Source organism: Sycon ciliatum, chromosome 5 (assembly GCF_964019385.1).
Source record: "Sycon ciliatum chromosome 5, ocSycCili1.1, whole genome shotgun sequence".
NCBI classification, from domain to species: Eukaryota; Metazoa; Porifera; class Calcarea; order Leucosolenida; family Sycettidae; genus Sycon; species Sycon ciliatum.
Window position 1 is genome coordinate 2,617,462 of NC_088647.1, and position 27,457 is coordinate 2,644,918.

General features: G+C 48.5%; 4 protein-coding genes across 4 annotated transcripts; 1 reads left to right on the plus strand and 3 right to left on the minus strand.

Annotated features, from left to right (window-relative positions):
• Nucleotides 1–204: 204 nt before the first annotated feature.
• LOC135817154 (T-complex protein 1 subunit eta-like) lies at nucleotides 205–8,208 on the minus strand. The gene is made up of 10 exons (XM_065330277.1): nucleotides 8,059–8,208; nucleotides 7,816–7,969; nucleotides 7,605–7,711; nucleotides 7,175–7,300; nucleotides 5,720–5,772; nucleotides 4,075–4,246; nucleotides 3,240–3,538; nucleotides 2,674–2,826; nucleotides 1,651–1,994; nucleotides 205–634 (listed from the first exon to the last, which is right to left on the minus strand). Exons 1-10 carry the CDS (start codon nucleotides 8,062–8,064, stop codon nucleotides 369–371), a joined length of 1,680 nt encoding a protein of 559 aa, XP_065186349.1. The 5' UTR covers nucleotides 8,065–8,208; the 3' UTR covers nucleotides 205–368.
• Nucleotides 8,209–9,449: 1,241 nt separating this feature from the next.
• Nucleotides 9,450–11,439, minus strand: LOC135817155 (tRNA methyltransferase 10 homolog A-like). The gene has a single exon (XM_065330279.1). The coding sequence runs from the start codon at nucleotides 11,163–11,165 to the stop codon at nucleotides 10,026–10,028; it is 1,140 nt and encodes a 379-aa protein (XP_065186351.1). The 5' UTR covers nucleotides 11,166–11,439; the 3' UTR covers nucleotides 9,450–10,025.
• A 1,090-nt stretch (nucleotides 11,440–12,529) lies between these two features.
• Nucleotides 12,530–13,826, minus strand: LOC135817156 (nuclear pore glycoprotein p62-like). The gene has a single exon (XM_065330280.1). The coding sequence runs from the start codon at nucleotides 13,764–13,766 to the stop codon at nucleotides 12,963–12,965; it is 804 nt and encodes a 267-aa protein (XP_065186352.1). The 5' UTR covers nucleotides 13,767–13,826; the 3' UTR covers nucleotides 12,530–12,962.
• A 309-nt stretch (nucleotides 13,827–14,135) lies between these two features.
• LOC135817158 (tyrosine-protein phosphatase non-receptor type 1-like) lies at nucleotides 14,136–26,561 on the plus strand. Its single transcript, XM_065330282.1, has 10 exons — nucleotides 14,136–14,350; nucleotides 14,441–14,537; nucleotides 17,377–17,447; nucleotides 18,522–18,557; nucleotides 21,034–21,132; nucleotides 21,743–21,898; nucleotides 22,161–22,318; nucleotides 23,839–23,893; nucleotides 24,453–25,048; nucleotides 25,258–26,561. The coding sequence occupies exons 1-10, from the start codon at nucleotides 14,270–14,272 to the stop codon at nucleotides 25,439–25,441; spliced, it is 1,533 nt and encodes a 510-aa protein (XP_065186354.1). The 5' UTR covers nucleotides 14,136–14,269; the 3' UTR covers nucleotides 25,442–26,561.
• The last annotated feature ends 896 nt before the right edge of the window (nucleotides 26,562–27,457 follow it).

Consider the following 27,457-nt stretch of genomic DNA (forward strand, 5'->3'; position numbering starts at 1 on the left):
CACGATTGGAGTCAGTTTCCTTTAGTGCAGTGCTACGTTTGTGATTTCACACCCATCGAGAAAACCGCGAAGGATTCTAGGTTGCACGGGTAATTGGGTTACAGTACCTCGCTCGCAACACAGCATGCAACCTGCTACACCACACCCAGATACACACATGTGTGCGAGTGCACGCCCATGCACACACAAATGAACACATTTCAGTTTCAACACAGAAATCCAGTGCTCTCCAAAGCTACCGTATTTTTCGGTTCGTATTTGTATGAAACCGTGACCAACCAGCCGGTTTTCGAAAAGATAAAAAATATGATGTCATGATGATGCTGATGATGATGACATTGTTAATGGATGTGGGTGAAGGTATGATGTTACATGGGTCGGCCACGGCCTCGGCCGGGCATTCCACCACCAGGCATTCCACCCATGCCCCCCATGCCACCGGGAATACCTCCTGGCGGCAGGTCTTGCTGTGACTGCTGGTGCTTGATGGTCTCGTCGACGGAAAGGATCAGGCAGGCTGCCTCGCTGGCGGCAGTGAGAGCGTTGACCTTCATGATCGACGGCTCCCAGACAAACGAGCTGAAGTTGTCGACAACGTCTTCCTTCATGATGTCGACACCATACCAGATGCCACCTGTGGGAGACAGACAGACACACACACCACCACAACACCGATAACAAGCACACAGCTCAAGGATCACAAGAAGCTCCATGCAACATGCTTGAAGCAAGGCCAATCAATGTTCAGGAAACTTAGGAGAGAAAAATCAGAAAATACAATCATATCCACTTGATTTCTCAAGTTCTCAAACACACACACACACACACACACACACACGACATGTAACTTCCACGTTAATTAAACAAGGAGTGTGCGAAGTAGGCCTGCAATGCACAGGAAGACAGATCTCCATATAGTGCAGCGGACTATTCTGCTCCACAGGAATTCTATGGGTGATGGGCATGTACTGCAGCACCATAACGCACAAGAGTGATGCAATTTGCAAAACTTCACAGAAGAAGTCAGCAAAGCGATGCAGCCTTGATGAATTTCTCAAGACAAGAGCGCACTGCGGGGTGTTTGACAGCCTGGCTGTAGACAGGGTTCAAAATGATGAAGTGAGTACCAGATGTACATTCAAAGCACTAAACGTGGCCTGAAAGGGTCTATTTCGTCCTGATAACGAGTACGGATGATATCACAATGCAGTCGATCTACTTGCATAGCTGGGTACAACTTGTACAAATCCACAAGCAACCCTGGACCACTGCATACATGTACATGAACAGCTTCGCAAAACAAGTGGTTCTGCATTGCAAAGGTGGGGCAGAGCTCAACTTCTGCGATTAATAGCTGCGGTGGTAGCACGAGCTGCACAGCGGGTGTGGTGAGTGGTACCCTGGCGTCATAGCCATCGCATCGTATTGCAAAAACACTCCGGCAAACTCCGTTCACAATTTGCTAGTGTGTCCTCGTAGGACTTGTACATACATTACCCACTCGTGGAGATGCCAGCATATTTTGCCCCTCACATGCCTTTCTCAACAATCAAAACTTGTCACATGACAGGGAAAATCCCCATCGTCGCTCAGCCTGGGAGGAGTAAACAAATATGACCGTATCAAGGTTGCACGGGAGTGGAAACTTACCCTCCTTGGAGTGTTCATATCTCAGCTTGTCGAGCATGTTGATGGAGTCAAAGCCGGCGTTCTCACACAGCTGTCGTGGGATCACCTCCAGTGCCCTGGCGTATGCGGAGATGAGCAGTTGCTGCTTGCCGGCAATGGTGCGGGCATAGTCACGCAGCTGTCGCGATAGCTCCATCTCAATGGCACCGCCGCCAGCCACTACGCTGTCGTTACGCAGTGCACGGCGCACGATCATGATGGCGTCGTGCAGCGAACGCTCCGTCTCCTCGATGAACTGCTCCGCGCCACCGCGCAGAATCAGCGTGCAGGTCTTGGCCTGCGGGCAGCCGGTGAAGATGTTGTACCTGCGCAGAGACGGCAAACAAGTGAACAACGAGAGAGCAAGTTCAGCACCCTTCGCTATGCTCGTTCATCACATGCTCATTTTGCTGAGCTAGCTAGTCGAGCTGGTGCTAAGTCACGTGTCATGGTTGAATGTGTGCGCCAGGCTTGGTGCGCCACCGCCCGACACACACACACACACATACGAAATAAAGCGCTACATGCACTGGCTAGCGCCAGGCGCTACTAACGTCTTTCGCATAGCTACGGGAATAAAAACATGTACACATGGCTAGCGTAGCGATGATTTACAAGTTCGTTGTACTTTGATCTCTGGCTATGCTCGATGGCATCAGTGAGTCAAATGGTCGCAAAAGACTGACGTCAAAAAAATTCCTCCATGGGCCAGGGGACCACCGAGCTGCACACTCTTGGATATGCACTCTTGATAATACCCATAATAACACATGAGATCACCATGACAACACACATGCCAGGTGGTGCACCATCAAGCTGGTGCAAGATAACAGTAGGGCTAGGACTTGCAAAATGCAGAGAGAAACAAGAAAACGAGCAGAGGTGGGACGGGAGCAGGATGAACACAATGCCCGGAAAAGACAGCACATAAACACATTGCAAGTACGTTTTACATGATTGTACACGCAGCTGAAACAGCCAGAGGCTACATCATGCGATCATTACCTTTCTCCGCCGATCTGCTCCTCGCGGAAGGACTCGCATGTTCCAAGCACCGCTTTGTTGAGGTCATTGGCTGTCGTCTGGATGCTGCCACCGCACGCCTTCATTGTGCGCTTCAGATCAGCATCCTGTACACGGCCTGCACAGAATACATCCCTGCAAACACCACAAAGAACACAAGATACCAGCAATGATACAGAAGCAGTAGTAATACCACGTTGATCTGAACAAGGACAACGGGTCTGCGAGAATTGCACCGAGGGTACGCCAAAGCCCACGGCACCAAACAGCCCGCTACACATACAAACGAAGATATCCAGCAATCCTACCACACCCACCACACTCACACCACACACACTGAGTTCACCCAGGATGAACACTCAACACACTATAGCCCATGCTGCAGTACATGCGACCCAATCTTCAGACCAGTGTCTGGATACACATATAGAGTGCACGGGCAAACACATAGAGTACAGGGGCAGAACTGTGCAGTGCATTAGCAGCAGCAGCAATGTACATGCACACCCACAGGCTACCCACAAACGTCCCTGTCCCATACAGCATACCTGTCGGCAAAGAACTGAGTAGCAACATCACCAATGGGCAGCTTAGACAGGACGACCTTGGCACCGCTGTCGACGATCTTCTGCAGCTTCTCGTACAGGATAGTCCACTCAGCGTCGACAACCTCCTGGTACTCCTCAACACTATCAATGCGGATCTCTGCGTTGTCACGCTCAGACTTCAACTCTAGCTCGATGTTGAGGAGGACAATTGATGGCTTCTCATACTGCTTGGGTTGCATCTCAAAGCCAGCATAGGAGAACGTCTTCTTGAATGCTACCCCAGCAATGAGACGAGTATCCTGCAAGCAAGAAGAAGCATTTTGAAACGAAGATATCGCGGATTCCGTATCATCCCCACCAAAAGTACACGTCTTCAAGACTTCAACACTACAGTGAAATTTCAGCATAAAGTGCCTAGAAAGGCCGCAAAACGTGCACTCGAGTTTATAGCTGAGGCACTACGATATGCAACGTCAAATGACTGGTAGCACAAGGCAGGGTCCTCAGCAGTATATTTCATAATAGTACTTGTACTTGAAGTAATCATAAGTCATTCACAACTAATAGTATGGTATGAGCTCATAAGCTTGTACAGGGTATGTTCGTATACTGAAGTTTCACCATATTTCAGCTTCCAATAGTAAGTTAGCACATGTCGAACGCATTGATCAACCCCACAAACACACACAATAAGAATATATGTGAAGAAAACCACACCAGTTGCTCCAAGCACAAGATGGATCAGCAGTCTTCGCCTACATGCACTGTCTAAAGTGAAGTGATTCCCAAGAGTATGAAGTGACTGGGATGATCACACAAGCCTTTAGATTCCTACCTCCAGTGATCCACCGTGTACTTTCTTTACTCCGATCATGTTCAGCGGGAGATTCTCATCAAGCTGCATGACAGCGTCGACAACCATCTTGGAGAAGAAGCTCTTCTGATGAGAGATGAGCTTGCTACTGAGTGAGGTGGAGGCGCACTTCTCAAGCATGGCGCGTTGTTCCCTGCGTATGGGCGGACACAGTCATACACATACACACATGCATGAAAACACACACGTCCACACACACACACACACACACATGCATGCAAACACACGATAAATGGGTGGAATGTAGTCAGAGAGAGATTCGTCAGGGAGTAGTAAAATACAGGGAGGTGACACGAGCATGTACGGCCAGTTTGACGATTGCCTCAGCACCGTTTTCACCCGGCGGGTGAGATTGGGGTACTATGGGTACCGAAGTGTGTAGACACGCGCGCGGATCAGGATTCTCTCGATCAGGGAGTAGTAAAATACCTACCGCCAAAGAGACTCCTACTGCAGCCCGTAGAAATTCAGCGCTGAGAATTTCCAACAATTGTCTGCCTCAGTCACAAAGTTTGGTAGTCGACCAAACTACCACTATGTCAGGATAGAAGTCCAGCAAGAGTGGTATCACTTTGGGAAATATCCCTGCGTGCCGTAGATTTTTCCTGTGTCGATACAAGCTGTTTACGCCGACGTAGCCCGCATTTCAATCCTTGACAAACTTAGGAACATTTCATTCCGAAAAGTGAACTCCCGAATCTCTAGCATACCATAATATGAAATGCTCATCATCACAAAGAAGGTAGAGAAGTACTGGTTGATCACAACTGAGGAGAAATTAGTGCCGATCGTGTGGTGTCCTAGAGATTTTTTCGACTTCGAAATCGGTGCACTCGCTTTTCCTCTCCAATCGTACACGTATTGTTCTCAAGGAAATCACCTTCGTTCTATTGCTCCATGCCGTCGATCGGGACGAAGTTCGGAAAGGTGGTACCTTTCCATATGACGATGACACAGATGTATCACAGGAGCAAAACAAATGCTGTTCCATGAGAAGGATAGACCTTTTCACGGAATTAGTTCTTCGACAAATACTCTAGATTGATTCAGCAGATCATCTTTTTTTTACGAAAAAAACAAAAACAAGCGCAAGGCACCCATCAAAAATCACGATTAGTGGCGTGTCACCTCCCTGTATTTTACTACTCCCTGGCTTTCATGTTCCACTATCACAGTGCACCCAGGTAAACCTACAGCGCGGCTCAATGAGATCTAATCAAGTACGTGAACTCTGCGTCAGGTGCCAGCGAGAATTTCAGTGTTCGCAGGTCTAGGGCTGCACAATGCCCGGCGCATACTTGATTCACGCAACCTGATTTCATTGAGCAGCAATGTATATCGATTGGCGTTGCCACTGCCACTGGCACAAGTCAAGAAACAAAGAACACTGTTCGTGTAAGTTGGAAGCCGCAGAAAGCCATAGGCTCAACAGACAGTTCACTTTGCAAATACAGGACATCAGCTAGCACTCAGCAGACATGCTCAGTGACTGCGTTGATTGGTCCAACATTCGCACCAGCTAAAGTACGGGCACAGAACTTGCAGATGTCAGCTAGATGTGTAGTAAGTTCTAGTAATAGTTCAGTTTTGAGCAATGGTTCCTTACTCGAGATTGTCGCGCTTGACCTTGATGGAGATTTCATTAATTCTCTCAATAGCCTACAGAGTGATACCAAGCAACAACGAACGCAAGCAAGCACACATGCACACGCAAAAAAACTCTGATTTCAATCCTAAGCACCACCACAGAGACTGGATTTTTGTACACTCCCTAATTCTTTTTGACATGAAAAGCCCTAAATCCGTACATCCACCCCAAAACAAAAGCAGGGCTTTTGAAAAGCAAAGAAAATTAATCGGTAACCTTGCACGGCCCCCAAAGGGTGCATTCACGCGGGGCTCTGCTTTCTTTTTTTATTTCACCCCTAGCACGCGACATGAAAACTTGCCTCCAGTGCCCGTTGCACACGATGGGTCGACTCAGGCCATCCAAAAAATTCAACTTAACTCGCTGGTCGATGATTTTTTTACGATCTTGGGCTCTCTGGAAAGCCGAGACCCTCCTCCTTCGATCCAAATTGTCCAGAGAGAAACAGGCACAACAATGTTGCCTGCATGGACCTCACAAGCCACCTCGCTGCACCTGCACAATGCGATCAGCCCCTTGCCACAGCTTCTTTCGGTTAGTAGTTCAGTCTCAACGCAGAACGATCATTCAAACTGAAGGGGATTCGTGACATTCAAGCCACCAATATGGTCAGCACTTGCAACTTATGAGCTGTGTGACAGGGAAATTCCCCACTAGGAGTGCATGGTGTGCCGGTGCTGCAACTACATTAACAGGGATGAATTGATCCTGTATCGCATCGCAGTTTGCGATGCAAAATCGATCTACTGCTACTCAAAAGTCACCGTGACTCGCAGAAAACTGCGTTACATACAGACTATCCATGCCTAGCCTGCGCTGTCAAGTAACATGCATACAGTGCAGTGTATGTGGTGCAGGCACTCTCAATCTGCATGCACATGTATAATTCAGTTTTTCTTTGCAAATAGGCTTTCAGGCATCACTCTCAAGAAGGACAGTGTGGTAAACACCCAACCTTCAAGAACAATGCTAATCAAAATCAGACTGCTACACAATTGTGAATTTGTATAGCAGAAACTGCTATGCAAAAATATGATAATAAATTCATCCCTGATTAAATACTGCAAAGGAGGAAATTTCAGGACTTCTGCGTTTCGAGTTTCGGCGCTTGCATACCTTAGTCCTGTCACGACAAACGACATAATACTGGAAAGCTCTGCCCGCCGCACTGCACGTGAATATAGGTTCAGATTCCATTCCACTGGCCACAGTTTCAGCGAGGCTCTGCGAGAAAACAGATTTCCTAACGAATACACTTTGATTCACAGGACGCATCCCTAAAAGCCAGATTTCACTTTCTTTGTGGATTCCTTGATCCTTGAAGGGTGGTGGCGTTCCTACGGATGCGGAAAACTCTGCCTCTAGACGAGTCTCACGCGAACCGTGAATTTTGTTGTGGATTCCAATACTCACCAAACTAGTTGCCTTGCGGAAGCTGCGGGCAATTAGAAGTGGATGCACACCTTCCTCAATGAACGGCTTGGCCTGTGTCAAGAATTCGCCTGCCAGGAGGACGACGCTAGTTGTTCCATCACCAACCTACACGACGGACACACCATATCCATAACAGAAACGCCAGGTTCGCCGGGTTCGATAAGGCAGGCCCACCAGCAAAACCCTTTCAAAGGATAACCATGAGCCACATCGATGCAGAACCGAATAAATATTTAGCATCTTAGGATGGTGATGTAAACACTCCGCGCACAAGTACATGTAGTCAAACAAACTTCTGGAATGCCAGTACGTGTGCCCATGCAAAGAATGTGCATCAATGAGTACCCCCACAGCCGTGAGTACAGGATAGGTCAGTACTGCACTAGTAAATAATTCCAACAAGTCCTACCTCAGCATCCTGCGACTTTGCAATATCGACGAGAATGTGCGCAGCGGGGTGGACGATATCCAAGAGGTTGACAATAGTTGCACCATCGTTGGAAATCACCGTCTTACCTTCAGCACAGAACAGCCAAACATCCATATCCAGGGCACCGAACAATTTATTTTTCATTTTCATAAAATTTCAGTCATTGAAAGAACTTCGACAACACGCATACCATTCGAATCAACGATAAGTTTGTCCATGCCACGGGGTCCTAGAGTGGTACGAATAGCATCCACAACTACCGAGCAGGCGTTGATGTTGCTGATCAACTGGCCCTTGCCCTGTGAGGTGTCTGTTCCCTCCTGAAGGAGGATAATTGGTGGTTGCTGTGTAGTAGCAAACAGACGGCACAATATAACGCTGAATCTCAATCTTTCTGGACATCTTGCCCTCATATCTCTCCACAATAGCATACCATCATTCTGAAGGTAGGCAGTAGCCAAAGCACTGACAAACAGCCTCTTTCAAGCAACCTCTTCTTCAAGTTTGAAGAAGCTACAAAAGTCACAACTTCGGTCCACTTGGATGAAAATTTACGACCCGGTGTGTTCGATGAGCATCACGTTCCCCGGGTAAACATGGCGTCACCTTCGCCGATAGCCATGACGACAAAAGTCATTTTCGCGCCATGCCCTACGAAAATGCACGCAAAAGTCGTCAAGGACGTAGCAAGCAAAAGCATGTAAAATGTGTGCAGAAACCAGGGAGTCGTAAAATACGTATTTTACGACTCCCTGGCAGAAACTGAAGCACATCCTTGAAGTATTTTACTTTTTAGTTGAACAAGCTTTTACTACTCTCTACTACTAGCCCCGGCCCCACCCCATCGATCATTTCTCTTCATTCTATAGATCCGTGATGGCTCGCATTGCATGACGTTGACAGTGGCAGTGACCACAAAATTTAATAATTCTGATTTCGGGAGTTGTGGAACTCAGGGGGTACATGTGTACAAAAGAATATCCTGAAATGAAGATTTGTGTGTGTCCAGGGTTATAATAATAATGATATTATACCGGTATGCCAAAATGTGACCATTGACTGGAAGGTGGTCGAGCAAAAACCCATACCAGTTGGACTAGCTGCAATGCCCCCGACAGCCAACAGCAATGTGAAGAATAAAGAGTTAGCCTCAGATCAGAACATGAACAGAAAGAAAGATGATGCAGCACCATGTGGAGTGCTTTCCCAACATCAGAAGACACATCATGCCCAACACTTCAAGAAAACACATATCCTGGACCCCGGTACATGTATGCGAACACACAGGGCCACACAAGTCGTACATGTACATGTACGTGGCTAACAGCTTGAGGCATACATGCATGTTCCAAAAGGCCATGTATGTGTAAAAAAAAAAAAATTAAAGCAATGTACGTCAACAGGATTGATTCGGAGGCTGGGATGCGATCCAAAAACTAAAAGCACTCAATCCAGCGATGCTGGGCACAGAGCATGGTCCTCTCACGGAGCAGTAGCGATAACCTGAGTAACAGTAGCAACACCATGCTATCAAGCAGACTGTACGTAATGCCGGCACGCACGACTCAAAACCAGGTGAACAGAAAATGACCAGAAGTCACGCGCACGGTCAGACAAACGTGGCCAGCAGAATACCGAGCAGCTCGAGAGAGAGAGAGAGAGAGAGAGAGAGAGAGAGAGAGAGAGAGAGAGAGAGAGAGAGAGAGAGAGAGAGAGAGAGAGAGAGAGAGAGAGAGAGAGAGAGAGAGAGAGAGAGAGAGAGAGAGAAGAGAAGGAGATAGAAAGAAAGAGAGAGAGAGAGAAAGAGAAGGAGATAGAAAGAAAGAGAGAGAGAGAGAAAGAGAGAGAGAGAGAGAGAGAGAGAGAGAGAGAGAGAGAGAGAAAGAGAGAGAGAGAGAGAGAGAACCCTTGCCACTCTGTAACCAATCCTGGCAGTTCAGATGTTTACACTGCTCTCTTCATGCGTAGGATACGTCCGGCTTCCCTCCTGGCTGCTGGACATCCAGTTGCTAGCAGCGTAGCGCTGGTGTTTTACTGCGGAGAGCTGGCAGCACAAGAGTTCAAACAAACTCCTTCACTTTTCCTCGACGTCCAAGCGTCAGTGATGCAAACACTGTGGTGTGTATTTTTGAAAAAGTTCAACACCAAGCGAACTCTCTTACTGATTGCGACTGCAGGGTGCCCTGCCACCCGCTGCATCAGCTGCACAAGGTCAAGGGCAGCCACTGCAAGACCAACAAGTAAGCCGTCCTGCTGCCCACTGGTATCGCATGCAACGAGATTCCCATATCTGCTACTTTCTGGTGGTATCCGAGGCAAGGGAATTCCCCTCTCTGCTTGTGTAGGGTTACATCGCCCGGCGCTTATCAGCGCACAGTACTGCGACAAAACACGATTGTTTCATTCAGTTGTTTGCTTTTCCGCATCAACTCGGTCCTCGGCCTGAGCTTCGCACGACACTTCCGGTACAGCGTTCTCATCGTCAGCATTATCAATCTTATCATTATCTTGCTTTGCACCAGCAACACTAGAAAGTAGTGTCAGGCCTTTGCGCTGAGGGATGACCTTTAGCATTGCAGCCAGCCAATCGGGTTTGTTGACATACTCGCATAAGATCTCCACAACGTGCACAATAGACAGTACGTGTCGGGTCTTCAGATGAAGATGGTCGCCGATGGGTAGCCGAGCGTGGTAAATCCCCTTCTCCTCAGCCAGCTGATATGACAAGCCTTTTTGGGAGTTGTGATCGACAATGCCACCGACAATATACGCCTTGCCTTCTTCCAGAGATGTCAATACATTCGGCGACTCGGGTGCAAGGTAGACTATCTGTTCCTTCGGGAAGACGCTGTAGTAGGGTTGTTCAGTTAGATTGCACTTCCAATTGCAAATACCTGGACTGTAGCGTTCACACTGCTCTTTGATTGAGCCCCCATAGCTAGTGAAGTGCAAACGCACCTGTCGCAAATTCCGCCGATTCGCAGCATACGAGGTATGCAGCTGCTGACGGACCTTCTTAACATCATGCGGTGTCATTTTATCCTCATACGACAGATCCAGGACAACATTGACATCGACTTGCACCGTGTCTTCCTGAAAGATGCGTGGCTCTCGTGTACCCTCATCAAACTCTTTCTTGTGCTTGGCTCGTCTTTCCTGGCGCTTCTCTCTGCGCTTTTCCTTGCGCTTAGCAGCACCTTCTTCCCACTTCTGTGCTTTTACGAGACGCTTACGCTGATTCTTTGAGAGCGTTGCGCCTTCCGAGCATTCCGCTGTAGCCTTTGCAACTTCAGCGGTGCATTCGTTCGCGGCTTGATCCACGTGGGCGGCTTCAGCACCTAGACTTGCCCCTTCAGAGACACTGTGCACTGTAGTGCATGCTAACGATGGTGGTGCCTCTGCGCTGCTCATGCTGGCCAAGAAGCGAACCACCTTGTGAGATGTCGTCAGACGAAGCAAAGGCCGGACCGCCGAGACAGCAGGAAACGAGACAACTTGATAGACGGTACTCCGCACCACGCACTTTATCAGCATCAACATGGAGTTATTACAGGTCTCCCAGGCAAGGGCAATTCAAAAGCATGCAGGTAATTACTAGGTAATTGGAGAAATGTATTCTTCAATCATGAACATCAGGAATCAATTCCCAACTCGATCGTCCAACTGATAAAGACCATAGATTCAATACACAGCACTGTATTCTTTTAGTCGTCAATAAGACAGCACAGCATAGGTTTCAAACCTGGTTTCCAAACGAACGGCATGATCTAAAAAGTCAAAACGTTTCTCGTCGAGATACTGCAATTATTTTGAGTCGAGAAATGCGCATACATGTATTACTATGATGACGTCATCAAGTCGTGTCCAATGAGCTCATCATGAGGCTGAAACATATTTTAAATTCATAACACTTGTTTATATGAACTCTTGCTGGTATTGGTATGTTATCATGGTTATGCAAGGTTCTGTTGGCAAACGACCAAAATAAACCGACCAGGGCCCAGGGGCACGGTCCAGCATACTGTCGCTACATCGATTCCCTGCCAACCGGTTTCGGGTTGTAATCAGGAGCGCTGTTCCGCGTACCGTGTGTCCTCCAATCCGCCTTGTAATACATGTAGACTTAGTACTATCATTATCATACCTAGCAAACATACATGTATGCAGGGCTGGTGCCACTGTTGCAGCAGGTAATGGCCGCACCAGTTTTTACAGTACAGCGTTCATGGAATGTCCAGTGAATTATGTGCAAGCACTAATATATGTAGCCTATTATAGGAACATTGTACACTCCACACTACGAGTCTTTTTATTGTCCAGGGAGGACTGCTGTCAGTTGCCAGCGGAACGAGTGGCTGACAGAACCAGGTGTGATGCAGCACTGAGCCAGAGATGCATCCTCCCAGGATACTGAAGTCGGCGATGGGAAAATGATCAGCTTTGCCACGAGCCAACCTAGTCCTGCTCCACCTCACAGGAGCTGGCTTTGGGTCTACATGAAGGTAGGTGAAGGGATACCTGGGTGACACAAACGAAGACCAAGGAACAGCGAGCACCACAGTTTCGTTGAGCTAGGAGAAGATTGAAGAACTGCACATAGTACATGTGTCATACCATCGTACATAATGGTGTGTAGACAGGATACATCAAGAGTAAGTAGTCTTTAGCAGCTGTGCCTTCAATGCGCCCCTACAAAATTAGACCGAACAAATAAAATTGCCCGTTTGGGTTTCCGCCGCTGGAAAGAAGTGAGGAACACTATGTATCCATAATCCAGCTGGGCACTGTCTGCCTAATGTCACATGCAGGCAGAGAATAAACGTGCCTGCAATGGCATTGTCAAATAAGTTGCACCACAGCGGGCTTTCAAGGCCTTCATCGGCAGTATCACAAGCACACAGAAATAGCAGAGTATCGTTCATTCAAACGTACGGCCATACATCGGCAAATGCATACCACAACGGTCAAGCACAATTTGCTAGTCTTCTTCTTGAGAGGAATGAGAAGAACAAGTACTCAATTGGCAGCCAAAAAAATACATGATTACGAGTACTGTACAAAACTTTCCAAGAAGAGCAAAAGTGAGATCAATGAGGAGGGCACTGCCCCACACACACAGATACGGCTCAAATCATTGACATTTTAAAAACAACATGATGGCATACACAAAGAAAATCAACAGCTACTACGACTACAGACAATGGATCAAACATTATGTACATTCCACGTACCAGAACCAGCCGGAACTGCCAATGAAGTATTTACAAGAAGTGATGAGGGCAAAGTAGTCAACGCAAGCATGATGAGAGGGCAAAGGCGGCTCAGCCATCCCCAGCATCAATCATACGCCATGCGGAATGTCCGCTCCTGTTCCCTTCGATGTGTCTCACTCATGCGCCGCACTTCCTCCAGCTTGCGCTGCAGTATTCCCGTGTTGTCGTCTACCCACTGTAAGGAGTCCATGTGAGCATTCAGTACGCGGGCCAGCTGATTCATCGGATTTGAACTGCTATCTGATTGGCTACCATTGCTCTGGTTGACATGATGAATGACCTCTGTCAGATCCTGCATCATACGCTTCAGCTGCGAGTCGACACTTTCTGCTAGCTGATATGTCTTCTCGCGTTCAATATCTGCGTGGTGCTCGTAAAAGGACGATCCTTGACTTCGCACAGACTCTTCCAGCGGCTTAAGCATCTCATCCAGCTCACTCTGCTGTGATGCGATGAAATCCAGCTCATTCTCAAGTGAACATTGCTCAGCTTTCACCTTGTCAACACTATCGTTCAACTCAATGATTTTTTCTCCATTTTGCATCAAACTTTTATCCCAGGTGGCGACATGCTGGGCTTGCTGAAGAAACAAGCGCTCCTGCTGCTCCAATTCCAAGCTCCACTTGTTGATTTGCTCCTCTAGCTGCTTATATGTCAATGGAGAAGTCCCGACGGCAGTAGCAGCAGCACCAGTAGCAGCAGCACCAGTAGCAGCAGCACCTGTAGCAGCAGTGACACCAGCAGTTGTGGCCCCAAGCTTGATACTTGTGGCGGCCGCTGCGCTCGTAGTAGCAGCAGTCGCAGTAGAAGCTGTAGGCAAAGTCGGCAAAGCTGTTGGAAACGATGTTCCAAGTTTTAAACTGGCCATGATCGTCGAGGTGAAACACAAACAACCAAAGACAAAGGAAGAAAAACTTTTTTACTTTCAGAAAACTCAATAAACAAACGACGTATAAAAATTAAAAAATCCGTAGCGCGCGCACGGCTAGCCGGCTGCTACTGACCTGTTCGTGACGTAGCTAGCTACGCGCGGAATTAATTATTTGGCACGAAAAAAATTCGACCCGTACCCGTAGTCGGGCAGCGGGCGCGTGCGGGCGCCGCGCGCGCCGGTATGCGGTATGACAAGTAGATTTTACGTCATCAGCTTCATATTCGTGTTTTAGGGCTTATTTTTGGTGTTTTTGTAGGCCCTGTAAAACATGGTAAAATGCTTTGCATGCAGGAAACCAGTTGACCTCCGCACACACAGTTTGTACTTGTTGTAGGTTGTTGCCTGCATTCACCCGTGTGTCCTCCAGGTGCACGGCGTGTCCATCCCTTTGCTGATATTCTAGAAGACTAGTTGGCTGTGCCCAGGAAAGCATCATCATGGACAAGAGTGTCGTTGAAACCCTGGACGATTACATCGCCTTTATGGATGACAATGATGGCTGGACAACGTTGTTCACCGTTAGTAGGCTCGAAACTGAATGCCATTCGAGATTCAGTGTTTGACGATTTTACGCCATATCTTGTTGAACCTTGGCTTCTGACCTGTAGAAACTGCATCAGGATGCCGTAAGGAATATGTCTCCCTGCACTGTGGCCAAGGAGGCAGAAAGCAAAACAAGGAATCGATATCGTGATGTTCTGCCAGGTGAGTCAGAACTTTCCGTTCGATTTTCTTGAGACCTATTTTTTTATTTCTCTTTTTCTTTTATTAGAAAATGTAGTGATGTACAGCTGGACACTGAAATTGCCCTCTCCTATTCAGCTTTACGTCGTGTGCTGGTGCACTAGTGTATGTCTTCATTGGGTGTGTAGCTGTTTAATTGCTATTGCCTGTGACCGTGCTAGTGGCATTGGCTTCAGTGCGCTGGCGAACGACTTCCTCAATCGTGCCCCACCTAGTTGTGTGTTTTGAGTGTCCCCCAATGTCACTGAACGCCTGCATGCATATCCAGTGTGGGAATCAGTGTCTTGGTGGGACGCGTATCCCTGATGTTTACCCAGGGTGTACCAGTTGTGGTGATTCACTGCAATCACCCACTTCATGCCTTGACGTGTTGACTTTCAGCTGCAGTGTTGGCAATAAGTGATGCACGAGAAAAAGGTCCACAGGCACATGGACTGTGGTGTGCATGTGTCTAAGCTGTGGAAAATATGAAAGTATAATTATACTTCACATCACTGCACCAGGCCCCCAAAAAACGAATCGCTCCAGAAATGCCATAATAAAATAGGTGGCGGATGCATGGATGACTACTGCCGTCGATGATCCTACTGTCTCCGCGATGAGGTTGTACAGACCAGTGTCACGATACTGTATGATAATCGGTGCTCACGGCCAATCAAGGATTCGCTTGTTGATAGCTATGCAGTGCTTTGAAACTCTCAAGCACAAGCACACATCGAATAATTATAGCTCGGCGTTGCTTTTCCTTCATTGGCATTGCAGTACACTAGAGGTCACCATTGTGGCCACCTACTCTGACCCTGCCATATATGTCCGCCTGAAGGCCCTCAATTGTAACCCTCGAGTCCGAATCCACATCCATTGATTCATTCATTCCCAGGCTTTCCACAGTGTACACTCAGATCTCTTTAACCCGGAGCAGTGTAACTAAGGATGTGCACGCAACGCGTAGCATGCACACATCCATACAGATTTGTCAGAGGGTGATTGCGTTAGACAGCCGTTGGTATGACTTTTTTTTTTAGAAGAGCATTGCTGGTGTCTATTACACCCTACGTGTGAGTTCACGCTTTCCTGCCGACTTGACTTGACACCAACACATATGGCCGATTGGTTTGCAGGCCTGCCTGCGAATCATGAGGTCCTGAGTTCGAGACCCGCGCTGGCAGCAGGGAGCGTGTAAAAAGACTTTTTACGCGTGTTGAACTGCGCCGACACCCACGGTCAACTGGGTACTCACAGCTCGGAGTGAGGATACCAAGAATGCAGTTTACAGGGTTATGGGCCGTTACACGCCTGATTGGTTGAGAGACTCGCCTCCTCTCCCCTGACTCACTTGTGAGGTCTGCATTCGCCACTGAAGGTGTAAATGCATAGTGGTGGCCTGCGGAAGCGAAGGCTAGTTTGTGTGTTTCTGACCATTCAAGTGATGCTAACGCGGATCCCGCGAATATTTATATTATTATTTATTGACTTGACACTTGGCTGGCTCAGGACTGCCATTCAGAGCACACGACAAGTCTATCAAACCTTCCACGCGGCAAGCTCAGCTGACCAGACAGTGCCACTCCCGGCTCAATACGCTGTGTTTTGAAGAATCGCCCCTCATCAGTTGGGCCGGAGTTGGCTGATGAGATTTGTGCCCGGCGACAAGAAGCCATATCTTCCAAGAGTGTTCAGCTTCAGTCCATGGGATCGCGACGGCAGAATTTGAAATCACCGATAACCCCGTGTACGCTATCTGCACTCTGTGCGTGATAGCCCCTGCTTTGGGTACGGCTCTCTGGTGGTCGCTTTGCGCTGTTTTCCAGCATATCTTCTCGAGCCATGTCATGATATGTGAAATGCTGCCGTCACGGCACTAGGTAGAGATTGCACAGACTGTCAATGCTACGGGCTCTTGCGGGCAAGCACCGATAGCCGCCGATGGGTCATAATTTCATACAAGAGTATTTCATACGTGGAAGTTGTATTTTATTATAGCTCGTTTGTGTGCACAGAATATTCATATGTATGACCTGTCCAAACTATGGCTTACGCATTTTTTTAAATTTCATACCCTGCTCTCTCTCTCTCTCTTTCTCTCTCTCTCTCTCTCTCTCTTTCTCTCTCCCTTGTTCTCTAAAAGCCAAACACAACAACCAAAGTAATGTGTAACTCAATATCAACTGGAAATGTAATATCATCACACATCCAAATACTATCTTACCCGAATACCATAATACCATTATGATTATCAACTCCCTCAGTATTTAAACTGTAGCAATAGAATCACACCATCTATCACAATATCAACATGCAATAACTATCATAACGTATCGCATGCGATATCCATACTTATCCTGTTTTCTTTTTTCCGTCCCTCATGTTGTTTTCTGCCTTGACATCAGCATCTTCCATATTTGATTTCTGTTTACCACCACTCAGCATAAGCGAAATCATCAATCATTTGATTGACGATGACGCGAAAATGCAAATAATAATAATATTAATAGTAATACCCTGCCTTATTTTCCTCAATCACCACACCATAACTACGCTCTCTAGCCGACGTCGATATGTTGCCACAGCACACCGCCAGCAAAGCAACACATCCGTCGGTACTGAATTCCTTCATACAGCTGTTTCGATCCTGCCTTAGTGTACAAAAATGTTCGAAATTGTTAGAAACATGTGTGCTTACAGTTGTTGGCAGATTGGCTGGTATCTGTGTCCCCGGAGCTAATGTTGAACTTGTATTGAATGTAAATTGGCTGACGTGCCTCCTTTCTTTGCTTGTTTGTCTTCTATCCGCCTGTAGCTGATCAATCCCGTGTTTCGCTTGAGGTAGAGGGCGGTCAGTGTGACTACATCAATGCTAACTTTGTGGAGGTCAGTGCTTGGGCTTCCCCTTCTAGCCATTAATATTAGCATACTCAGTAGTAGACAGCCTATTTAGAATCTTGTAGGACGCATCACGCAGCTTCATACCGTACTTCCTCTCATATAAACGCATGTGCTTATGTCCGGACATGCGCATGCGCTTATAATGTGAGCACTGGCCATTATCATACTAAGTACTAGACAGTCTATTTAAAATCTTGTAGGACGCATCACGCAGCTTCATAAGTAAAAATTGGCCTGTGAGCAACACTGGCTCACACTCAATCACTGCTTTTCACAAATTCATTTCAGGAAAAAATTCAGCATTTCAGTCATAAAATAACCATCATCAGGATTGAGTGTGGGCCAGTGTTGCTCACGAGCCAATTAGTAGTGGAGAGGTTCTGCAAAACAAAAATTCGAACGAAGGTTCGCAATGGACCTTGCGCAACTGTGCGAATTTTCGCACGAACTTTGTGTTCTGCACATTCTCGTAGTTTGCACGAGCCCAAGTGCACGTACGCGGTGAATCCGTTTACCCGATCACACGAAAGTTCATTCCGCGCTCCCTGCGAGTTTTGCGTCCAAAGTTGCGAGAGTCTGTGTGACGTTTCTCACTTCATGACTTAGATTCATGACATAGAGCGAACGTTTGTGCGCATTTTCGTTTTGTAGAACCTCTGTAGTTACTGCAGTTTGTGTGTTTCTAGAATCATTTCTTCTTTGCCTATGTGGTGACTGTTGCTGATGCGATAGTCCCTTTGTCTGACTCTCGCATGAACTGTTTTGGATGGTGTTGCATTTTCTAAAGAGCTGTAGTCTATCTAGAGTCAGGATCTGTGCTGGTGAAGCGATAGTAAATCTAGCTCCAGAGCGTGGTGCCGGGGTATGTTTTGCACCTGTAGCAAGTTTGTCAACTTGTGCTCGTGTGTCCAGGGTTGTTCGTGTTTGCCTATGTTTTGGTGGTTCCGGTGGTAACGTGTGTGCTTGCTTGTGTGTGTGTGTGTGTGCTTGCTTGTGTGTGTGTGTGTGCATGCGTGTGCGTGCGTGTGTGTGTGTGCGTGTGGTACATGGTGTGTGCAGATTGAGGATGTTGGCCGACAGTATATTCTCACTCAGGTGAGTAGCTACGCATGTACGGTGTGCAGTTCGCAACCTCTGCCGTATCATTTATCTGTGCTGTGCTGTGCACTGTGCTGTGCACTGTGTTGTGCACTGTGTTGTGCACTGTGCTGTGCACTGTGCTGTGCACTGTGTTGTGCACTGTGTTGTGCACTGTGTTGTGCACTGTGTTGTGCACTGTGCTGTGCACTGTGTTGTGCACTGTGCTGTGCACTGTGTTGTGCACTGTGCTGTGCACTGTGTTGTGCACTGTGTTGTGCACTGTGTTGTGCACTGTGTTGTGCACTGTGCTGTGCACTGTGCTGTGCACTGTGTTGTGCACTGTGTTGTGCACTGTGCTGTGCACTGTGTTGTGCACTGTGCTGTGCACTGTGCTGTGCACTGTGTTGTGCACTGTGTTGTGCACTGTGTTGTGCACTGTGTTGTGCACTGTGTTGTGCACTGTGCTGTGCACTGTGTTGTGCACTGTGTTGTGCACTGTGTTGTGCACTGTGTTGTGCACTGTGCTGTGCACTGTGTTGTGCACTGTGCTGTGCACTGTGTTGTGCACTGTGTTGTGCACTGTGTTGTGCACTGTGCTGTGCACTGTGTTGTGCACTGTGTTGTGCACTGTGTTGTGCACTGTGTTGTGCACTGTGCTGTGCACTGTGCTGTGCACTGTGTTGTGCACTGTGTTGTGCACTGTGTTGTGCACTGTGCTGTGCACTGTGTTGTGCACTGTGCTGTGCACTGTGCTGTGCACTGTGCTGTGCACTGTGCTGTGCACTGTGTTGTGCACTGTGCTGTGCACTGTGCTGTGCACTGTGCTGTGCACTGTGCTGTGCACTGTGCTGTGCACTGTGCTGTGCACTGTGTTGTGCACTGTGTTGTGCACTGTGTTGTGCACTGTGTTGTGCACTGTGTTGTGCACTGTGCTGTGCACTGTGTTGTGCACTGTGTTGTGCACTGTGCTGTGCACTGTGTTGTGCACTGTGTTGTGCACTGTGCTGTGCACTGTGTTGTGCACTGTGCTGTGCACTGTGCTGTGCACTGTGTTGTGCACTGTGCTGTGCACTGTGCTGTGCACTGTGTTGTGCACTGTGCTGTGCACTGTGCTGTGCACTGTGTTGTGCACTGTGTTGTGCACTGTGTTGTGCACTGTGTTGTGCACTGTGCTGTGCACTGTGCTGTGCACTGTGTTGTGCACTGCACTGTGCTGTGCACTGTGTTGTGCACTGTGCTGTGCACTGTGCTGTGCACTGTGTTGTGCACTGCACTGTGCTGTGCACTGTGTTGTGCACTGTGCTGTGCACTGTGTTGTGCACTGCACTGTGCTGTGCACTGTGTTGTGCACTGTGCTGTGCACTGTGCTGTGCACTGTGTTGTGCACTGTGCTGTGCACTGTGCTGTGCACTGTGTTGTGCACTGTGCTGTGCACTGTGCTGTGCACTGTGCTGTGCACTGTGTTGTGCACTGTGCTGTGCACTGTGCTGTGCACTGTGCTGTGCACTGTGTTGTGCACTGTGTTGTGCACTGTGTTGTGCACTGTGTTGTGCACTGTGTTGTGCACTGCACTGTGCTGTGCACTGTGTTGTGCACTGTGTTGTGCACTGCACTGTGCTGTGCACTGTGTTGTGCACTGTGCTGTGCACTGTGTTGTGCACTGCACTGTGCTGTGCACTGTGTTGTGCACTGTGCTGTGCACTGTGCTGTGCACTGTGTTGTGCACTGTGCTGTGCACTGTGCTGTGCACTGTGTTGTGCACTGTGCTGTGCACTGTGCTGTGCACTGTGCTGTGCACTGTGTTGTGCACTGTGCTGTGCACTGTGCTGTGCACTGTGTTGTGCACTGTGCTGTGCACTGTGCTGTGCACTGTGCTGTGCACTGTGCTGTGCACTGTGCTGTGCACTGTGCTGTGCACTGTGTTGTGCACTGTGCTGTGCACTGTGCTGTGCACTGTGTTGTGCACTGTGCTGTGCACTGTGCTGTGCACTGTGTTGTGCACTGTGCTGTGCACTGTGCTGTGCACTGTGCTGTGCACTGTGCTGTGCACTGTGCTGTGCACTGTGTTGTGCACTGTGCTGTGCACTGTGCTGTGCACTGTGTTGTGCACTGTGCTGTGCACTGTGCTGTGCACTGTGCTGTGCACTGTGTTGTGCACTGTGCTGTGCACTGTGCTGTGCACTGTGCTGTGCACTGTGTTGTGCAGCTGTGTATGTATACTGTAAACGCCATTATTCTAACGAGCTGCATATATAACGATTTCCTAAAAGTGACCGGTTTACGTGTACCAAGGGTAACGATTCTCACTCATTCTCAACGCTACATAGCAACAGTATATGTATCGATTTCTGTATACGGTTTCCTGAATTAGCACTTCGTTATGTACAAGGCTTTTACAGTAATCCCGCTTGACTTCTGTACTGGATGGCAACTGCTGTAGAACAGTCTCATCATGTTGAATAACCTTCATTTGTTTGACGTTTTACTACAGGGCCCACTGCCGCATACGGCAGAGCATTTCTGGCAGATGGTCTGGGAGAAGAAGTCTAAAGGTGTTGCCATGTTGAATAAAGTTGTGGAGAAGGCAATGGTAAGTTAGTGCCGATTTCTATGCAGATAGAGATGTGCGAACTAAATCTTGGCGAAACTGGTGTGCCTATACATGTGTGCCCGTGTATTGTTAAAGTACCCGGGGTAATGTCGCGTATTCAAGCTGGGCTTATTCCTGTAGAAGCCCGTGACACCAGCCCTGCGGATGTACGTATAGATATTAGCTGTGTACGCACATATAGTCAGTGCTGCTCAATTGAATCTGATCGCTTGAGGCGAGCTTGCGCTTTGCGGCAGTGCACAGTCCAGTGTTGGCGGGTCTGGGGCTGCAGAGCATCCGCCATGACATTGACTCCCTCGATGATCGGATTTCTTTGAGCAGCACTGTAGGCATACTTGCCAATGTACTAAGATAGCTGTACATTATGTACATGTACCTACGAAATACGTGAAGAGTTGATCCCGAAAAGTGGCAGCCATGTGTTATGCCCTACTTGCTGATCGGTTTTCTTCTTTGTTGAGCAATTTTATCTCCTTTATGAAGCTGTGATTGCATTTTTTTAAGCAGCTGCTGCGTTTGACGGTGTATGCCGGGTTGGACTAACACTCTGCCTTTGGTCTGTTGTCGCTGTTCTGTTGCCTTATCTCAGAGAAAGTGCCACCAGTATTTCCCTGCTCGTGATGTTACTAGCGCAGACGGAGAGCCGCTCACTTCATTGTCCTTTGGACCGTTTCACATCAAGCTGGAGTCCAGTGTTGACAAGGGTGGCTTTGTTATCAACACCCTGTCCCTCAGCAACAGTGAGGTATGGCTTTCGACACAGTCTACTGTGCGTACGTGTTGTGCTACTGTTGTTGTTGCCATGTGCTGAGACTGTGAATGACTGCTTCCTATGACCGAGATGGAGGGCGAAATGGGGGGGGGGGGGGGGGGGGGGGGTAGATCCTGCTTTTTGTGTGTGTGTCTTCGTCTTTCATGCTAACCCTGGCACATATGGTAACATGTATGCTGCCTCGCACTGCCTCACAAGAATTTCTTTTCTGTGGTCTATGTGCTAACCTGCTCAGAGTGATGAGCCAGCTCGTGAAGTGCTGCACTTTCACTATCGCATGTGGCCTGACTTCCACCTTCCTAACACTGCTGAGGACTTTCTCAACTACCTGTGGGGTCTGCGCGACTCTGGCTGTTTTGACAGCGATGTTGGCAGCCTTGTTGTTCACTGCAGGTGAGTGCACTGTGATGGCCTTGGCTACTCAATCTCTCTCTCTCTCTTTCTCTCTCTCTCCAGCTATCTATCTATCTATTATTGTGTGTGTGCGTGCGTGTGTGCATGTGTGTGTGTGTCGGAAGGCTACCTCCTTGCCAAGGCATTTGGAAGTTGGACTAGTTTCGGCTCCACAATCCAGTGTGTCGTTACTATAATAGCTTTCATGGCTAAGGTTGTTGGTATGTCTGTTGGCTCTGGGTTCCCAGTACTCAGTAGCCGAGGCTGGTTGGTAAAGTAACTCCGATTTCACTTCAAGGTACCAGTGCATTTAGTGTCTGCTTCTATCAAAGCAGCGTGCTGTCTATACTGGTTACCCCAGCAAGTGTAGGGTGTGCATAGGTAACTGTCTTGGCCATTTTATGCCGATGTACTCCGTGTGGTGTAGACCAGGTGTGCATTGGTGGTCGATTCACATGGCTTCGCCAGTTGTGTGGATTCGACAGTTATCCGGCGCAAGTCTTGATCTGTCTCATTCAGATATTGTTCGCTATCGTTGCTATAAGAGAAAATCTGTGGGTACACATCCAGTGCATTTGCAGATTTGCGTGCTTCTCTTGCGACGGGCGTATACATGGTACATGGTGTGTGTGTGTGTGTGTGCGCGCTGAAACTGGCTGTGTGATCCAACGGGCTATAGCAATAGAGATGTTGCACATCTATTGCAAGACCATACAGGACCATCATGTTGGTTCCAGCACCAGTGAATCCTTGCCTTTATGGGTCACATGATGTCGGCCATGTTGGTTCCACTGTTCACTTGCAATGATCACTTCGTGCACAGATTTAGTCACATGCTGTGTTGCTACACCTGCCGACATGTCAGTAGCCTGCCGATTTTTGAGGCATGTCACGACCTGCCGACAATTGACCTTCTCCTGCCGACAACAGCCATGAAAGTGTCCAAGTTTGACCTTATGCGTAGTTTAGAAGTCATGATCCAGATTTTTGGCTTTTACTGCTCATTACGCGTGTTTCCATAGCTCTCTCCTAAGGCGCTAAGCGAAATCATCATCCGTCTCGAGAAAAATCTGCGAACTCAGCCTGAGTCTCACGCAAAACGTGAAATTTTTCTTATCAGTGCCGCGCGTGTGCGTGTATCGAGGTCGCTGTATAGGGGAGGGGGTCCGGGGGTGAAGCCCCCGGATGATGCATTTTGATTTTTTTATCCTACTGATATTTGGCTATAATGATGTGGCAACACTGCACATGACAAACATGTTGGACGGTCTCTCATTTTCCCCTACTGTAAGACATGTTATGAGTCACAAATTTAACGATTGTCCGAAATCCGTAGGTTGACGAGAAGATGCGCCACCGAACTTGCAGTCTCCGGGCATATCTGCACATAACACATACGAGGCATTACAGCCTCAACAGAACTTATTATAACGAAGAAATTTAACTCGTTAAAACGTTAGATTTACATGTTTTACAGTATCTTGTGGGTGTGTGTTTTGTGTTGTGTGTTGTGTTTGCAGTGCTGGTATTGGCAGATCCGGCACTCTCATTCTGGTAGATGTGTGCCTGCGCGAGGTAAGGACCACAGCACTGTATTTGCATGGTCTCCAGCCCCAAAATAGCTTTCCGCTTGTTGCCCCTAGGTAGTCTGCATTCATTGTGCACTTTCCTGCGATTGGAGATTTGTTGTATGTATCGACCTTTTTTGGTCAGTCAGGTGGCTATGCGCTTTTCATCCCTGTTGCGACATGGCCACTGACTTGCCTCTTTTTTTTTAATCTGCTGAACACGGACAATTCTTCCGACGTGCCCTGCATGTATGTTTCTAGTGTGTGTGTGTGCGTGTGTGTGCGTGCGTGCCACTTCAACCAGCCGTATGGTGTAGACCAGGCTAAAAATTAGTGGAGGTCAATTCATCAGCCTTGCAAGCTGTTCGAATGGTGTAATCCCAGCACAAGTTGCTATGTGTAACCTAGCGTGTTCGCTATCATCGCGTCAGCGCTGGGCAGGAGTACGAGTATAAGTGTGTATGTGTGTGTGTGTGTGTGTGTGTGTGTGTGTGTGTGTCAGCTGACAAGTTGTTTGAGTTGTGCAAGCTCTGCTGCTGCCTGTGCTTGTGCTCCGTGTTGGGCAGATTGAACTGCGAGGTGACTTGCCCGGCGCTAAGATTGAGGAGTATCTGCAGCGGATGCGACGCCAGCGCTTTGGCCTCATCCAGACACCGGAGCAGCTGCGCTTCGCTTACCTTGCTATTGCTGAGGGTATAGAGCGTATCAACTTGCCCAGTTCTGCCCCCACCTCCACCACCGGTGATGACGACACCGAGCCAACAGAGGCTGCGACGCAAGAGACCGCACCTCCTGTGCCTGTCGCCGACTATAAGACAACTGAGAAGCCGGCAGCTGAGGCCACACCATCTACCAAAGTTACTGCAGCCACTGCTGATGAGCCAGCTGCGGCTGCTGCTGCTGCTGTACAGGATGATGACGCAACACAGGACAAGCCGCCGTGCAAGCGACAGGCGGAGGAGGACCTCTCACTGACTGGCGACCAGCCACCGCCCAAGCGGCCAGCAAAGAGTCCTTTAAACAGCAACGGCCAGGCCAAAGCAAGCGGGCAGTCCGAAGGCGCCACCGAGGACACTGAGCCTGGCCAACCCCTACCGTCCGCCGCAGCTGCCTCTTCGTCACAAGCAGCAGCAGCAATTATCGCTGATCCCACTGCCACTGGGTGAGTTGACTTTTTACTTGCTGTAGTGCTTACCTTTCTGGCCGGTCTTTGTTCTTGATAACTTGTTATGTTTGATGGGGTAACTTGCCACACATTGTTAGCTTTCAATTGGTCCTGCATACTTTCTAGCAAGTTTCTATGTTGCTGCTGATCTGTAACTTGGTGTATGTGTGTTCTTGCACTCTGTATCTGTGTTCCTGTTGCTACAGTGGGATGCAACAGCGACGCGGTGCACACAGCCCAGAGCTGGCAAAGAAAGCCAGCCGCACCTCCGCAGCAGCAACATCTGACTCCGCCGATACGCTTCCCTGGTCTACCTATGTCAAGTGGTCGGTGGCCGCAGCCGTCGTTGCCGGGAGTGCCTATGCCGCATATCGCCGCTTCTTGGCCTAATACCGCCGTCTCCGTCGCCACCGTGCTACTTCCACGCCAGCCTGTGCTGTCTGTTGGTGCGTGGTCGTGTGTGGTCGCATTGTGCCATCAGACCTGTTGAGCGGATGGGGATAGAGTCTTGCTTGTCTTGCTGCTGCTTGCTTTCAATGTCAACACTGGTCTCGCGAGTTTTGAGCACAACTTGAGGATCGATGGCCGTACGCAACCAGTGGCGTGTGTGCGTATGCATCGCGAAAGCCTGGGTATATAATTGCGATGCTGGCCGAGTACGATTCTGTGATTTGCAATGTCTCAGTATGTCCACAATTGCTGTGTGTTTGTATCTCTTCGTGTGTGCTTCATACTGCTATGTAAATATGCGTGTAGTACCTGTGTATGGATGTGGGTGTAGGTGTGTGTGGGTGTGGAGGCATACAAGAGCGATGATGTGTAGCTATGTGTGTGTGCGAGTGAGAATGCGAATGCGAGGGCAAGTTTGACCATGTGTGTGTGCAGCGTGCGAGGGCGAGTTTGACCATGTGTGCAGTCTTCGTGTATGTACATACTAGCTATGTTCTAATGTGCTGCTCTGAGTTCAGCAAGTCGGAACGGCCTCGCTCAGAGCCTTCTATTATTTTTCAATTCGCCCGACCATCGTCCTGTTTTCCTACCGAGAATGACCGCTATTTTCTATTCCTTTGTTTTCAGCGATCCTGCTGGTCACAAGCTGTGGATGGAACTAGCCTTCCCCACTGCTGCTGCTGCTGCATGCTTGCCATTCATGTTTCAACTGGCATATGGAGATCGCTTCACTGTGTATTTTTCTACGCTCTCTCTCTCTCTCTCTCTCTCTCTCTCTCTCTCTCTCTCTCTCTCTCTCTCTCTCTCTCTCTCTCTCTTGGCTTTTGCTCGCGGCAAGTGAAGTCAAGATGAACCGCTGGCTCTGCCTCTCTCACGCATGTTGTGTTCGTTTGGTGTTTTGTCGGCATTATTTGAGTGTATTTTAATTTCTTTTGTAGAATTTCTTGCACTCTTAGTCAGTCTCCGGTCGGGTGCTAGCATGCTTTTGCCGTTTCTTCTTCTCAAGTCTTTGCTGTGAAGTTTGCATCGAGCGTTAGCGTTCAGTGCCTTAGTACCAGTACAGGGAGTCGTATTGGTTGTGGTGGTGGTGGCTGTGATAGCGGTGATGATGGTGGTGATGAGAGGAGTACATTACATTGTACTCTTTGCCAGCCCTTTGCAGCTTGGTGAGCGTTACCAGTAGTATGTGAGAAGGCGTGTATGTACCGCCATTTCACGAGGTGTGTTTGTTACACCATTGCTGTACTCTACTATACTATACTGCAGCCAGAACAAAACATCTCACAATATCCAAACCGAGCAGGGAGTCGTGTAACTCACTGGTCCTGGACCCAACTCATCATGTTTGCACCGTCTATGTGCCAGGCGCTTGGCCAGGAGTCGTAAAATACCGGTATTTTACGACTCCCGGCGCCAGGCTACGGTAACTGATGTCCAACCAGCCATGAGGATATCACCAGTCTTGCATTGCCTACAGTATACTGTGCTCGAGTGGAGATGGGATCGTCGAAGCGTACTTGCATCGCAATCCGAGCCAAGTCACCCGCTAGTATCAGCCTATGGCCATATGTGGAGGTTATGCAAATGATGTTATGCCACTTACTTATGGTGGTGAGTCAGCGAGTCCATAGTCCCCCATCAAGAGTCCATAGTCCCCCATTAAGAGTCCATCATAGTCCCCCATCAACAGTCCATAATCCCGTCAACAGTACACAATCCCATTAACAGTCCATAACCCCCCCCCAATCAAGAGTCCATAATCCCATCAACAGTCCATAATCCCCCATGTGTATGGAGTATAAGTTGGTTTCCGTGGTTTCGCTTGAGGTAGTGTATCACTGCACCCCGACTTGGCCAAAGCATCCTGGCATGGCTGACGTAATCACAACACCCATAATATTATCGCGTCTATGTGCCAGGCATGCAACCGATGGAGACCTACCAGCTAGTTCTGCC